The following is a 14,732-nucleotide window of genomic DNA, read 5'->3' on the forward strand; positions in this document are numbered from 1 at the left end:
TAGAAGGAAAGGCCCTGTCTTTATGCCATTAAAAAAACATCCTGGCCAACATCATCATATACACTACCCAGAGCCTGTCAGTCACCTTTTTAAGTAGAAAGACAAAGTCTATCTACAAAGTCTATCTACAAAGTCCACTGATTACCTTATATGGGATTAAAGATAACAAAAGTTCCACTCCTGTAACATCAAGTGTATTTTGTGCTAGGGGCTCTATCCTTATTCTTCATCCAGCTTGACAGATTCGCAGCGCCCCCTGCCCACCATCCTGTGTACCTCAGCCGGCTTCCTCTCGAAACTGTAGGTGCAAAATAGCTGCATGTTCTGCTGGGATGGCAGTGTTTGGGTTCTGCTCTGCTCCCTGAAGAGATTTCAATGCCAACCGCTCCCTACAGGTTTGGATAACCTCAGAGTGACTAGCTGCTAATAGTGGTTCTCAGTTCAGCTGCACATCAAAATCATCTGGGAGGCTTAAAATCCAAAAGCCCAGAAAATTATATCAGAATCTCAGGGTGAGACCCAGACATCTGTGTACTTTACTGCTCCTGGGGTGATGCCCACAGACAGCCAGGGCCAAAAACATCTTGTTTCCAGCAGCATCTGCTGCCTGGAATGACTTGGCCTCATGGGAAAGTCACGGGCCGAGAGTCAGCTCTCACACGCTACTCCTCTCCAGACCCAACTTCCATCACACTTAGACTGAACAGAAGGGGAGGCATGTGAATACCCTTCTTTTTAAAAATTAATCTTTAAATTTTTCTTCTTTGCACAGGCTTTCTCTAGCTGCAGCCAGCAGGGGCTAGTCTTCATTGCAGTGTGTGGGTGTCTCACCACGATGGCTTCCCTTGTTGTGGAGCAAGGGCTCAGTAGTTGCAGCTCACAGGCTCAGTAGTTGTGGGGCATGGGCCTAGTTGCTCTGTGGCATGTGGAATCTTGGACCAGGGATGGAACCTATGTCCCTTGAATTGGCAGGCAGATTCTTATCCACTAGATCACCAGGAAAGTCCCATGAATAACCTTCTTATCTACAGGCCAGAATGAAATAAAAATTAGATTACTACTCCTTTTGTCTAAAACAATTGTTTGGCTTTTGCAGATTCTCAGTTTTCAAAGCTACATTGTATTCTCTACCAACTTCTTTTTCTTGACTACTAGCTTGAGGAAGGTGTCAACTCAAGGCCCGAGGAGGTCTCAGGTGTTTTCAGTAGGGCCTACAATAAGCCTTCTGCTCACTTCACCATACAACACTTCCCCTACAGTTTCCACAACTGGGCCTGGGAAACACAAGAAATCCTGGCCCTACTAATCCAGGCAGTGCCTTGGAAGCAGGTGAGGCAAAGGTGAGACACCTTCCTCTGAAGCCAAGGGCAGGCCTCAGGGCCCCAGGGAGCTGCCTCAGAGCCTTCCCTGCAGGTTCCCCTATAGCCCTCTCTACCACCAGAGCTGCCCGTCTGAGCCTTGGGGACTGGAGGGACTGTGCATGAAGGTAGAAGTCAGGAACCCAGCCTACTGAAGGGCCTCGTGCGTGAGTGGGTAACTCAACAGGGCTCAGCAGACAGCAATCGCGAGCTTGTGTGGGTGAAAACCTGCTTCCCACTTCCTGGATGGTTTACTGAGCACTTTGGAAGCCCCAAGGCAGGTGCCTGGGACACTGACAAGAGAGGGCCCAGCAGGCAGGAAGAAGCGTCAGCAACAGCGAAGAGAATGACAGTAAGACTGGAGAGAAAGACATGATCCCAAAGACATGCCCACTCAGCTCTCTGGAGCAAGATGCCCATGTGTTCTGCAGAAGCACTTGTATGTACCATGTCTCTAACCAGAAGAGGGCTTTAGAGTTACTTGTAAAATCCCACCGACCGTACATCCATGCATTTCATGAACACAGACATCATGGTGGAAGGTTCGGTCCATAGCAAGCTCACGACCACGCTCACGAGGAGGAGCTCACCATAGAAGTGGGACCACAAGTACAAAGTGAATCTGAAGAACAAGGCCGCCCGCCCAAGGGCCTATAACCCAGGGTGACGGCCTCCAGAGACAACGGGCAGAGCAGCGGCCAGTGGGGGCCATGGTCTCAGGGATAGAGAAGCCTGAAAATGACAGTAACTCAAAATATACAAGCACCCCTATGTTCACAACATTATTTATAACTGCCAAGATGTGGAAGCAATCTTAAGTGCCCATCAACAGATGAATGGATAAAGAAGATGTGGTACATATATACAATGAAATGTTACTCAGACATAAAATGAATAATGCCATTTGCAGCAACATGGATGGACCTGGAGGGCATTAGGCTAGAGGGATAAGGCAGAAAAAAAACACTGTATGATATCACATATATGGAATATAAAAAAGAAACGAATGAACATACAAAAAAGAAATAAGACACAGCTATAAAGAACAATCTGCTTCCCTGGTGGCTCAGCTGGTAAAGAATCCTCTTGCAATGCGGGAGACCTGGGTTCAATCTCTGGGTTGGGAAGATCCCCTGTGCTGAGGTCCTTTAATGGACCGGAACCTGGTGGTACGGAGTCGACGATAAGAAAGTAAGAGAGAGAAAGAGGCTGATATTCCCTGGTTTACGCAGAGGACCAATAAAGCCCTTGACACAGGACTTGCATCGCTCACGAGGGCACCAGGCGCCCCCTCGAAGGGGTGAAGGCACAAAGTGCCTTCTCGAGAGGGTCTTAGAAGCCCGGGCAGGAAAGTGAACACGACAGGTCTCCACGCTCCAGAGAATCAGCCAGAGAGAGAGAGAGAGGAGAGAAAGAGAAACAAAAAAGACACAGGGACCTAAGATCTGATGGAGCACAGGTGCTTTAATGATTTTTTACCAGTATATATAGGCTGTGGTACAAGAAATTTCTTTCGGCAATGATAGAGTTCAGAAAACCAAACGTACAGCAACCGTTACCAAGGGAACAAGGAGTAATGTTAGTCACAAGGTCAGGAGACAATCCATATCTCCAGAAAGGGGAGGGGACTAAGCAGTTTTGTTGTAAAGAGAATGTTTACCAAAGGAGACCCAAGCCTGCCTCACACAATGGCCTCAGTCCCCGGGAGCAGCATGCTGCTCCGCTTGAAGAGGAATAAAGGACTCATGAGAGACAGCACGTAGGAATCCTCCCGTCAAACACTCCCTGACACCCCTGGAGAAGAGAACAGCTACCCACTCCAGTATTCTGGCCTGGAAAAGTCCATGGAATGAATAGTGCACGGAGTCCCAAAGAGTCAGACACAACTAAGCAACCTTCACTTTTCATGGAGAACAATCAGTGGTTACCAGTAGGATCAGGGGGAAGAGGCCAGATACGAGTAGGGGATTGAGAGATATAAACTATTCTGCATGAAATAAATAAACTACAAAGATATACTGTACAACTCAGGGAATATAGCCAGTATTTTATAATAACTACAAGTCCAAGACCAATTGCTCCATTTCCCCTAGGTCCATCTAGTTCTGGGGCTGAGGGTCGTCCTCTATTAAGTAAGGAGCTCAGGCTACCAGGCCATCTCTACTTCCTATAATACTACTGAAAGTGAACTCAGCTGTCTAATGAGAAAAATCTCACCCCATCATGAACCTTCGTTTCCATTACAATGAAATGGAGACTAAAGAGAGCACAACTGTTCCATGTTTTCACGGACAAGACACAGCTAATGTCAGGTGAGATTTAAGAAGTAAAGAGAACAAAGCATGAATTTTACTAAACTTTAATACTCTCCTCTGTCCCTAGTTTCCCTTTCTTGCACATTTTATTGGAGGAGAGATGTTTAATTAAGCACATGTAACAATAAAAATCAAATCCCACAGGTCTCCAAAGTCAAATTCCCTGAGGGTTCTCAGTCCCTTTGCCGAATCCCCAGGTTGGGAAATCTGTTGTGGGTCCTAGAACTTTCTTAACAGTGCGAGAATTTTTTTAGTATAATTGTTCTGCCTCCTGAGAAATCTGTATGCAGGTCAAGAAGCAACAGTTAAAACTAGACATGGAACAGTGGACTGGTTCCAAGTTTGGAAAGGAGTACGTCAAGGCTGTATATTGTTACCTTGCTTATTTAACTTCCGTGCAGAGTACATCATGCAAAATGCTGGGCTGGATGAAGCACAAGCTGGAATCAGGATTGCTGGGAGAAATATCAATAGCCTCAGATATGCAGATGACACCACCCTTATGGCAGAAAGCGAAGAGGAACTAAAGAGCCACTTGATGACAGTGAAAGAGGCGAGTGAAAAAGCTGGCTTAAAACTCAACATTCTAAAAAAGAAGACCATGGCATCTGGTCCCATCAATTCATGGCAAATAGATGGTGAAACAGTGAAAACAGAGACTTTATTTTCTTGGGCTCCAAGATCATTGCAGATGGTGACTGCAGTGATGAAACTGAAAGACGCTTGCTCTTTTGAAGAAAAGCTATGACCAACCTAGATGGCATATTAAAAAGCAGAGACATTACTTTAACAACAAAGTTTAGTCAAAGCTATCGTTTTTCCAGTAGTCATGCATGGATGTGAGGGTTGGACATAGAGAAAGCTGAGCACTGAAGTATTGATGCTTTTGAACTGTGGTGTATCACTTATGACAACAGAGAATGAGATGGTTGGACTCAACGGAAATGAGTTTGAGTAAGCTCTGGGAGTGGGTGATGGACAGGGAAGCCTGGCGTGCTGCAGTCCATGGGGTCGCAAATAGTCGGACATGACTGAGCGACTGAACTGAATGAACTGAACTATAAAAACCAAATTATAATTTGTTTTCACCCATAAAAAGTTGTCTACATAGGAAAATGTTCCTATAATAAAAACAATATTTGTTAACTATAAAATTTCAAATAATTTTAAAACACAAAAAGTAGAAAGTAAAATTTATCCATCTCCAAACCCCAAAGATATTTTATTTTCTTTGAGTTTGGCATATATCATTCAAACCTTTTCAAATATATATGTATGTATGTATATAACATACACAAACTACATTTTAAATTAAATCAAATAATAGTATATATAAGTTTTAAAATTTGCCTTTTCACTTAACATGTACTATAACATCTCTTCATTTGAATTTACATTGATTCACCTCATTCTTTTTGAAGACTGCACAGGACTCTACTGTGTATGCCCTCACTGCTGGGCCTGATGGTCCCCTCTAAGCTCAGCTCCCCGAGCTGAGAAGGTCAGACTCGGCAGAGGCTGCGGGCTGAGAGCGCAAGGCAGAGAACAGCCACGGGTGAAGGCGGGCCACTGACCGCCACTTCCTGCTCTCAACATCCAGCTGTCAGCAGCATCTTTTATGCTGTAAATACACAGACTAGCCTTTTCTCATCTCAGGTTTCAAAACTCCCTAGTCACACAGAATTTTGGAAAACATTATTACATGGGTATCTTCCACCTGATGCTTCATTCAGGATCTGACTTCCTTCCGGCAACAGCGCATGTGGTGCAAACCTAAACATGCGTGAAGCAAGACCAGCGAATTCATGGAGAGCAGGTGGGGAAGGGCTGCCTTTATCTTTCGGTCACTATGCAGGGTTAAAATTGTCCAATTTAAAATACAGCTGGCCAGATAAGAATAAAGATACAAGAAGACTTAAAAGACTTCTGGTTAACTGAGCCCTATTTCCAAACATTTACATCACAGCCACTCCAAGAAGAACATTTCACCAGTATGCTGGCCTTTAACAAATCCTACAAGACCGGGGTGAGACAGGAACGACTGCACACTGATGTTAAGAACCTATTCTTCTAAGAATGCTGGGCCTTAGACTGTGGGATGAAACCCAGGCACCTCACCCAGGCAGCTTATACCTTATACAGCGGACGGCGAACGTCGATGGGGCAGTTCTGTATGACTTCATCAACCACCTCCGAGATGGACTCCATGAAATCCGGGTTGGCAAACTGAATTTTGTACAAATATAAAAGAAACATTACATACTTCTCTCAATAATTTTTTTTAAGTGACTTTAATAAATACAGAATGTACTGTAATTTTTAAAGCAGTCAGGCTGGAATGACCACGTCAAATGTTAGTATGTCAAGCGAACCCAAGTGAGTGTGCATGGGGTGATGGTGACACGTCCCGGCAACATGTGTGGGCTCAGTGAGGGGAAAACATCACACAGGAGCCAAGAGCGCCCAACCCTGCGTCAGGACACACCAGGAATGCTGCTGTCTGAGGCTGTAAATCACGTGTGTGTGATGTTATGGAAACACTGTGGGTATAGAACAAGTATATCACTTATGAGTATTAATGTCATGTAAAAATTAGCCAGGATGCAAGAGAAAACAGACAATGAACAATCACACTGTAAACCTGAGCCAGAAACCTGGTGGGGGTGCAAGCGGGGACGGTTCGGGGGGCGGCTTTTAAATGAAACAACACAGTGACGGTCACGTCACTGACTAAACAGTCTTCAGTTCAGTGCTGTAAGTCAAATAAGGTAAAGTGTAAAAGAATTTGATTTTTAAAATTTGAACTATGCTTTAAAAATCAAGGACACCTTTAACGGACTCAGGAAGGTAACATCCGGGTGCTGTTCACTGGTCATGGATGGTTTTACATCTGTTTTTAATATCAGAGGGCACGAGTGAGTGTTAGATTGTGGCGAGGCAACACTGTGAGCCATCTCCCTGCACAAAAGCTCACACATACCTGGAAACAGGCAGCAGCGTGTAACCTACCTAGCAAATGCAAGCTGAATTAGAAAAATAAACCAAAATACAAACACAACCCATTTTATTTAAACCTTAAAATGTTGCCCCTTCATTACTTTATCTGTAAGAGTAATAACTCTCTGTGACCATAGTTAACACGGTGAGGCCTGGACCTCCTAAAGCCCGTCTAACTGACGGAAAGGCTGCTGCTCAAACAGGAGCTCTGACTAACTTGCAGCAGGAAACACAGCAGGACCCACCATCCAGGGTTCAGAACTGGAGTTGGGACGGGCCGTCACAAAGAATGGGAAGGTCACGTGCCCTCCTGCACCCACACTGATGGTCTGCCAGGATTAACTAGTTTTCCAGTTACTATGAGAGCCACTCCATTTCCATTACCCTCTACTGCTCTCAAAGCATCTTCCTAATCACTCATTAGCTCTTTTTTTAACAGAAAGCCAGGTCTAAAGAGGGCAACAGTCAAGCAGGTGATCACACAGGGTGATGGCTAGCTGCAGGGCGTACGGCGGGCGCCCAGCGGTCCTCACGGGAAGGCGGCCCGAGGACTGCTGCCCACGTACACCAGGGGGCAGCATCGCTCCACCACACGCGACGGACGTCACTCTCAAAAAGCCCGCAGCTTTACCTCCGGGTGAAAGAAAATCTCAGGGCCCAGGAATCTTTCGTAGCCGACATCTATGACGAACTTCTTCTGGTTGATGGCATTGATCCCCGTGTACTGTTTGATCCACTTCCGAGGATCCACGTCGTACTTGGCGAACTCCTTGACTATGTCAGGGCAGATGTAGCAGTATTTCTCCTGCAGATACACACACACAGAAGTCACCAGGGTCTGCCTCTGACCGAGACCCAGTAACCTCCAGCCCTGGACACCCCAAGACCAGTTCTGCCCGCTCATCACAACTCCAGAGCGGACATGGTCAAGCCTCACAGACTTCTCATGACTTCACTCTGGACTGTGAGTGAACCTGCTTGCTTTGCAGCTCGGCTATTAACCTCAGCCTTCCCCTGTCATATTCTGCTCCTCATCAGCTGAAGTACTGTCTGACGGCATGCACTAAGTATCCTGTCTCCACCTGCGGTCTCCTTATTCCTCGTGGCCCCACGTGGCGCCTGCCCGGGCACTCGTGGCTGTCCACCGGGACCAGCAAACCTGCGCTGCAGCCCCACGCAGAACGCAGCCAACTCTACCCCATGCCGGACACGGGTGACCACGGGTCGTGAACCTGCTGTGCAGTCTGACATGGCACGGCCACCAGCTCCACGAAACAGACACACAGGACTCACAACAAAAACACACCCCTGCCCGCTGAGTACACACTCCAGCGGAGAGTCAGGAGCATAAGCAACGGCCGTGACGAATAAGCAGATGACAGGGCACAGTATAAGGTGCCAGGCACCACGGACAGAAGAGGCCGACAGACAGGACGGAGCGGCCATGCACTGCGGCCTGAGAACCTGTTCCTGGTTTTCACCCCAGCACCAGCACCAGCCTGAGACGTGGCATCTGCTGATGCCCCCCTGGGGATCTCCAGTCCATCACCTGTCCTGAGAGCTGACCTCAGCAGTGCAGCAGGTGGCTCTTGGGTACCAGATCCTGAAATAAGCTTCCTGTGGGCAACGTGGGCTGCCAGGACCATGAGTGCCAGGCCCACCAGCCTCAGGCCGGCAGAAACCACCTCTGTGGGGTGCAGGGGCTCCACCACCTTTCCAGGACGCCCCCGCCCTGGTCTCAGGGGAGTGAGGGGAGGACTAACCGCAGGCCGGGCAGCTGGCTGAAGGGACAGGGGTCTCTCTCACCCCCCACCTCAGAGCTGAGCCACACGCTGAGCGGCCTGAACGCACCAGATCCAGGTTCAGAGTCACCACTGGGCCCCAGAGAGCCCGCGACAAAGGAAAGGCTACCACGGGGACCTGGAAAGCAGCCCCTCGGTCACCGCTCAGGGCTCCGCTCCCCCACGTCCACCCCGAGGGCCGGTCAGAAGGGGCAGGGCGGGGAGGAGACGAAAAGAAAGGCAAGGAAGGGAGGGCAAATGGGGGAGGTTTCAGTCTAAAAGGACGCTCCCGTGACCTTCCCAGGGGGAGAGGGCAGATCTGGGGTTGGGCCGGGGCTGCAAGCTTGGCTCTGAGGCGCCCCCTCCCTGGAAGCTCCCATCCTGGACACCCAGGGCAGCGGGGGCCCCTCCTCGCAGGAGCCCCAGCCCCAGAACACCTGTGCTCACCAAGGGTGGGGAATCGAGGGCATGCCCCATGCTCCCTTTCCTTCAAGCCCCTCACTGGGTGCTTAGTGGGGGGCAGGCGGGGGAAGCTAAAGCCCCTGAGGTTCAGACGCTGTGTGCTCTATGAGAAGGGGGGATGCCCAAGGCCCCCTGTCACGCCCACACTTAAATGCTTCTCCTTAAACAACGAAAGCCTTGCTCTTCATCTATATAATAATCACCCTTGTGTTATGAAGACTCTCTTGCATTTTGGCTAAAGTGAAAAACAGTAATGTGTCCTGATCTTCAGTAATCTGTCCTGATTTTCAACCTGAAAAGAAAGCTCCTTTAAAAAGGGTCTGTCAGCTGCTACATACAGAGAAACACAAAGACCAGACTGATGGGCCAGGTCAAGCGGGCACTTTTAGAAAGGACTGGTAAGATGTTTTTCTTCTCATCTTACTGATTTGATCTTAAAACCCTCTAACCTTTCCAGCATGGTCATTACAGTCTAGAAACGACAGGGGGCGGGGTGGGGGGGTCTGATCAATGACCCCATCCTGGAACAGCATTACTCTGCACTATAATTCACAGGGCCCAGAACCACACTCTACAGGTGCTAGAAATGCGTCTGAACACTGGCTGACTTCACCAGACCCCTGATATCACTGCTGCTGCTGCTGCTGCTCCCGAAGCTAGAGATGAACTTGGAGGGAGGGGAGGCAGACACTCCCAGCTAACTGAAGTTCTAACAATTAGGCTCCTTGAAATGCTGCTGGACTGGGGCCAGTGCTCAACCCCAGCCACCAAGCTGCTCTCATTAACAGCGGGCACCCCTGCAAGCATAAACGGATGGAGACCCACGTTCTCGGGGAGGGAGCAGGAAGGACAATGAAGCCAGGGGCAGGGAGGCGGTGGCAGCAAGGGAAGCCTCCAAACACCATTTCTCTGCCCCCAGACCGGCCTGCCCCCGGCTGTCTCTACCTTGATGGCTTTGGCGGTCTCCAGCGACTGCTCCGGGGGGATCCCCGCCTCCCGCTCCCGCAGCAGCTGCTGGATGAAATAGGTGATATCCCGCCCTGCGATGGGGATGTGCTTGATGCAGCTCCCAATCACGTAGCCTTCTGCCTGGGGAAGGAGAGGAGGGGAGGCCTGTGAGTGAGTCCAGGAGGCATGGGCTCCCAGCGCCGAGTCAGCCCTGCCCCAGCCCCGCCCCGCCGGACACCATGGCGTTTCCGGCGGCCACACTCTGCTGCGGAGGGCTCGCTCGGGCCTGGAAGCAAGCGCAGTTCCCTTAGCAGAACCTGACGTTCTCGTCAAGAATGTGAAGAGAAAACCCTGTAAAACAGTCATTTCCAGAAAGTACGGCTGCCTGTCAGAACAACGGATGAATCCTCCTTTTGTTCCTCTAACGAAAAGGAAAAGGTTTTATTCATAACTGTTACAGCAACTAGAAATGGACCTGGAGAGAAAGTCAGCAAGCTGGTTATCGGGCAGGACGCAGGTTCCGACAACCTGGACTCAGTCCGGTTCCACTGGTGTGGGCTGAGGGCCCGTGGATGCTGGCAACACGTTTCAGCTGCGGCGCCTTCATCCGTTCTGTGGGGCAGATGGGGCTGATGGTGGTGGTACAGCCTTCATGGGCGAGTCCAGCACCCAGCCCTGTCCTGTGCAGGTAGCAAGCTCCCAGTAAGCGGTCCCCTCCGCCGTGCAGTGAGCGGCACTGCTCGGGGATGCCTGGTCAGCCCCCTGAGCGCTCTGCCATGGGGACCACGCTGGAAGGGGCTGGGCCGTCCTCCGCCGGTGCCAGCAAGGAGCTGCAGCCCGGCGCCCCCGCCCACTGCCCTTGCGGGCACAGCCGCCACACAAGCCAGGCTGGGCACCTCCAGCTCACTCCAGGAGCTGACGGTCAGCGAGGAGCCCGACCCCAGCTTCCTCGAGTGAAGAAGGGACCCTCACAGTCTCCCATGAAGTCCTGTCTCCTGGGCCACGTGCCCCTGAGACAGAGCGGACAGAGGTGGCTCCGAGTTACGGCGTGTCAGTCCTAACAACTGTAAGCACAGACCCCATCACCAGTTAAGTTGCAGGAACAAGTCCCTGCATTATGCTTTTGGTTATATATCTTTCTAAGCTCTTAAATACACCAACCCCAAGAATTCCTCTTGGGGTTTCTTCTGATGTAACTCCATCTAGCAGAGAAGCTGTGACCTTTCCAAAAAGTCCAAGCCATTTATTAAATATTTTAAGATCAAGATAAAAAATATAAACCAATTATTAAAATAATAAAAGATCAACATAAACACTCATAAGAATATGAGCTCTGACACAAATCACTCACAATTTTTATATTCTGTGCCTTGCATTAGTCACCCAGTCTTTGTAACCAGCCAGGCTCCTCTGTCCACAGAATTCTCCAGGCAAGAATACTGGAGTGGGTTGCTATTCCCTTCTCCAGGGGATCTTCCTGACATAGGGATCAAACCCAGGTCTCCCACACTGCAGCAGATTCTTTACCATCTATGCTTTATATATAACACCTTCTAAAATGAATTCAACCAGTGTTCAATCAGCTTCATCACAGCATTAAATATATTAAAACACCCCACAAACCAACAACAGGAAAATAAATGAGTGATGCTATACCCAGAGGATGGACTATTATGTAGTGACTATTTTTTTCACAGAATATTTAACCATATACTAGGGATAAACCAATATGCAAAATATAAATTTAGGATTACACTGTACAATCAGAATACAATTTCAGACACAGAATACTCTAATTCCGCTTAAAATATGTACACATGTATTTAAGAGCTTAGAAAAGATATATAACCAAAAGCATAATGCAGTCCTCTGGGTGGGTATTACAGGTCTTTTTATTTTCTTCTCTATTTTGTCCTGATTTTGTTCAACAAATGTCATTTTTATAATCAGGAAAATAATGGAACTAAGAAACAGATAAAAAGCTGAACAGCAGCTTTCCCTGTGGGCCTGAACACCAAGTAGAATTTTTCTTTTCTCCTCCTCCCAGATGCAAGAGGGAGGCAAACAGCAGGGCGCTGCCCAGACCCAGGTCTGCCCTGCCTCTGTGGGCACGACCTCAGCACAGAGGCCAGCCCTCAGCAGTAACCGCAAGGGCCTCCAACGCTGGGCATGGCCCTCAAGAGCGGGGAGGGCTCAGGCCCCAGCGGAGGGCGCTCCGCCGGCACAGAGAAGGCTCTGCCCCGTCTCTCACCCCCCAGGGCGGGCGGCACGCGGGCAGGGGGGCAGGGGGGAGGAATGTGGCTTTATCCTCCTGACTGTGGACACAGGAACTTTCCCCTGCAGTGAACACTGGCCTTCCAGGAATTAACGCCTGAGCATGTCAGTATATCACTCCTCGACTGCCTGAAATAAAATGGTGACTATTTTTTCAATTAAATGAATTGCTTTAAAAAAACAACCACCACCACCCAGTTTGCATTTTTAAAAGGAGTTACACACACACACACACACACCCATATATGCAGAAAACACACTTGCAGTAACCATTGATAACTAGTAACAGGGTTGAATCTGAGTCTGGAGGAGGAAGAGGAGGAAGAGGAGGTGGTCTGACTGTCCACGGTGCGCCCCCTGCAGGCAGCTTCGACTCATCTTTAAAAAAGCAAACTTGAAATAATTTGCTTCCCTGGTGGTTCAGCTGGTAAGGAACTGCCTGCAATGCGGGAGACCTGGGTTCAATCCCTGGGTCGGCAAGATCCCCCTTGGAGAAGGGAACAGATACCCACTCCAGTATTCTGGCCTGGAGAATTCTATGGACTGTATAGTCCATGGGGGTCACGGAGCTGGACACGACTAAGTGACTTTCACTTTCAAACAGTTAACTTAATCCACTGGATGGAAAGAAAAAACAGATACTGTCTCTTGAAGCCTGAATTAAGAAATCACTTCTCTAATACTCTGAAACCTAAAACCAAAAAATAACATTGCAGGGTATTCTGCAGGCCAAAACAAACAATCCTCCCTTGAAAGTGAAAATCAGTCATGCCCAACTCTGCAACTCTATGGACTGTATTTCCTCTGCCCGTGGGATTCTGCAAGCAAAAATACTGGAGTGTGATGCCGTTCCATTCTCCAGGGAATCTTTCCAACCCAGGGATCAAACCTCGGTCTCCTGCACTGCAGATAGGTTCTTTACCATCTGAACCACCAGGGAATCTCCCTTTCTTGGCTCTTAAATAAGAAGCAAGAAGCAATTCCTCTAAAGCAAGAGCTGGGTCAAGCTACCCACCTCTTGTCACAGAGCAAAGAGGTCATCCTGAGCTACTGATACCCAAGCAGACAGCTCAGAACATGAGCCAGGAAGACCCCCTGGTGATGTACCCCGGGATCATGTGGAGCCCAGGAGACCCCAAACCACTGCTGACACTCTGACTGCAGGAACCCCCCACTGAGGATCTCAGACCGCCAGCACCAGACACTGGGCATTGTCTTCTTTCTCATAGTCCTGGGTTTAAAACTGTTACCTTTGCCGAGTACAGCCATGTCTTCTAAAGTGGTGTCTTAAGTACAGAAGGGTGTTTTCCCTTCGTCTCTTCCCTCACCTCAGATCGGGTGAGGCCCGCAGAGCAAAGCCCTGAATATGCTGCTTACCACTGGGATGACATGGGTGACCCCGTCCCCACTGTCGATGACGATCCCCGTTAACGTGCGTTCGCCCACCTGTCGCGATGTCCACGAGGCGGCCAGGGCCAGCACTGCCTGCACGGGAGACACGGAGGCCGTGAGCCTCGGGGAGACGCTTCCCAAGGACCCGAGGTTCTCAGGTCAGTCAAGCCTTCTCTTACTCAACAAGCCTGAGTAACTTCTTCCCTTCCCCACCCTACATCTTCCCCCCAGAATTCAAACCCTAATTTGGACTAACATGCAAATTCTATAGGCGTCACCTGAGGAGTCAAGCTTTCCGCAAAATAAACCAGAGTCTTGCAAAGAAAAGCTGGTGAGAACCACCAGAGGCCATGGCATGTGCTATCTCCAAGATTAATTTTCCATGTAACTCCTCCTCCTTTTTCTTAGAAGTGAAGAACCAGAGTATGCAGAAAATATTTTGGAAGACACTTTTTAAAAATGTATTCCCAAAAATCTCAGTCAGTTCCTTTATATAAGAGTGGCAGATAAATAACAACAACCAAAACCAACAAAAACCCCACATTATGAACAATTAGCTTCTGCAAGCTCATGGAGCCCAAATCCCAAAGGGGGGCCCTCTAGAGGCCCTTGTTTTGTTTTTCAGCAGATTCTAGAGCATTTTTTCCTTTTTATGATCAGAAGTGGAAGAAGCCAAAAAAGAACCATTGTCTCGAGTTTATCACAAAGAATACCTGAGATGCTAATGCATGTGAAAAGACAAAAGCTGGACAACTCCATACCAGCAATAAAAACACAGATCACAGAACATGTTCGCACAGCGTTTGAGTTCAAACCCAAACACTGTGTGTGTGTTTGTATGTGTGTGTTTCAGTCTGTCGGTTTGTATATGTAGGTGCGTGTGTGTGTGGAGGGTGCAGAAAAGGAAGAATGCGCGGCACTCTGACAACAGGGGCCGTCAGGATCACCTCCACTCTGAGACAGCCGCGGATACCTGAGAATCATAAAAACCTCTCTGCTCTTACCTGAACCGCAATGTAGAGTCCTGGGACGTTGAACGATTCAAACATAATTTCTGCGAGATACTCTCGGTTTTCTGGTGTATTCAGTGGCGGTTCTGTCTGTAAGAAAACATTCACTATATGTAGCGTTCACTGAAACTTCATGTCACTACAACAGAATCGTAAAAAAGTTACCGTAAAAGCATGATAACCATTTCCTAATTT

General features: G+C 48.7%; 1 protein-coding gene across 3 annotated transcripts in view; it reads right to left on the bottom strand.

Annotated features, from left to right (window-relative positions):
- The window catches only part of ACTR3B (actin related protein 3B), a 73,116-nt gene that overhangs the window by 12,555 nt on the left and 45,829 nt on the right, over positions 1 to 14,732 (bottom strand). For all 3 annotated transcript variants that reach the window (XM_070450893.1, XM_070450800.1, XM_020909892.2), the window contains 5 exons: positions 14,532 to 14,627; positions 13,513 to 13,620; positions 9,859 to 10,002; positions 7,302 to 7,475; positions 5,807 to 5,899 (listed from right to left, as the gene is read on the bottom strand). In XM_070450893.1, coding sequence (XP_070306994.1) covers positions 5,807 to 5,899; positions 7,302 to 7,475; positions 9,859 to 10,002; positions 13,513 to 13,620; positions 14,532 to 14,627 — 615 coding nt within the window. The remainder of the gene's footprint in view (positions 1 to 5,806; positions 5,900 to 7,301; positions 7,476 to 9,858; positions 10,003 to 13,512; positions 13,621 to 14,531; positions 14,628 to 14,732) is intronic.

Source organism: Odocoileus virginianus, chromosome 1 (genome assembly GCF_023699985.2).
Source record: "Odocoileus virginianus isolate 20LAN1187 ecotype Illinois chromosome 1, Ovbor_1.2, whole genome shotgun sequence".
Classification (NCBI taxonomy): domain Eukaryota; kingdom Metazoa; phylum Chordata; class Mammalia; order Artiodactyla; family Cervidae; genus Odocoileus; species Odocoileus virginianus.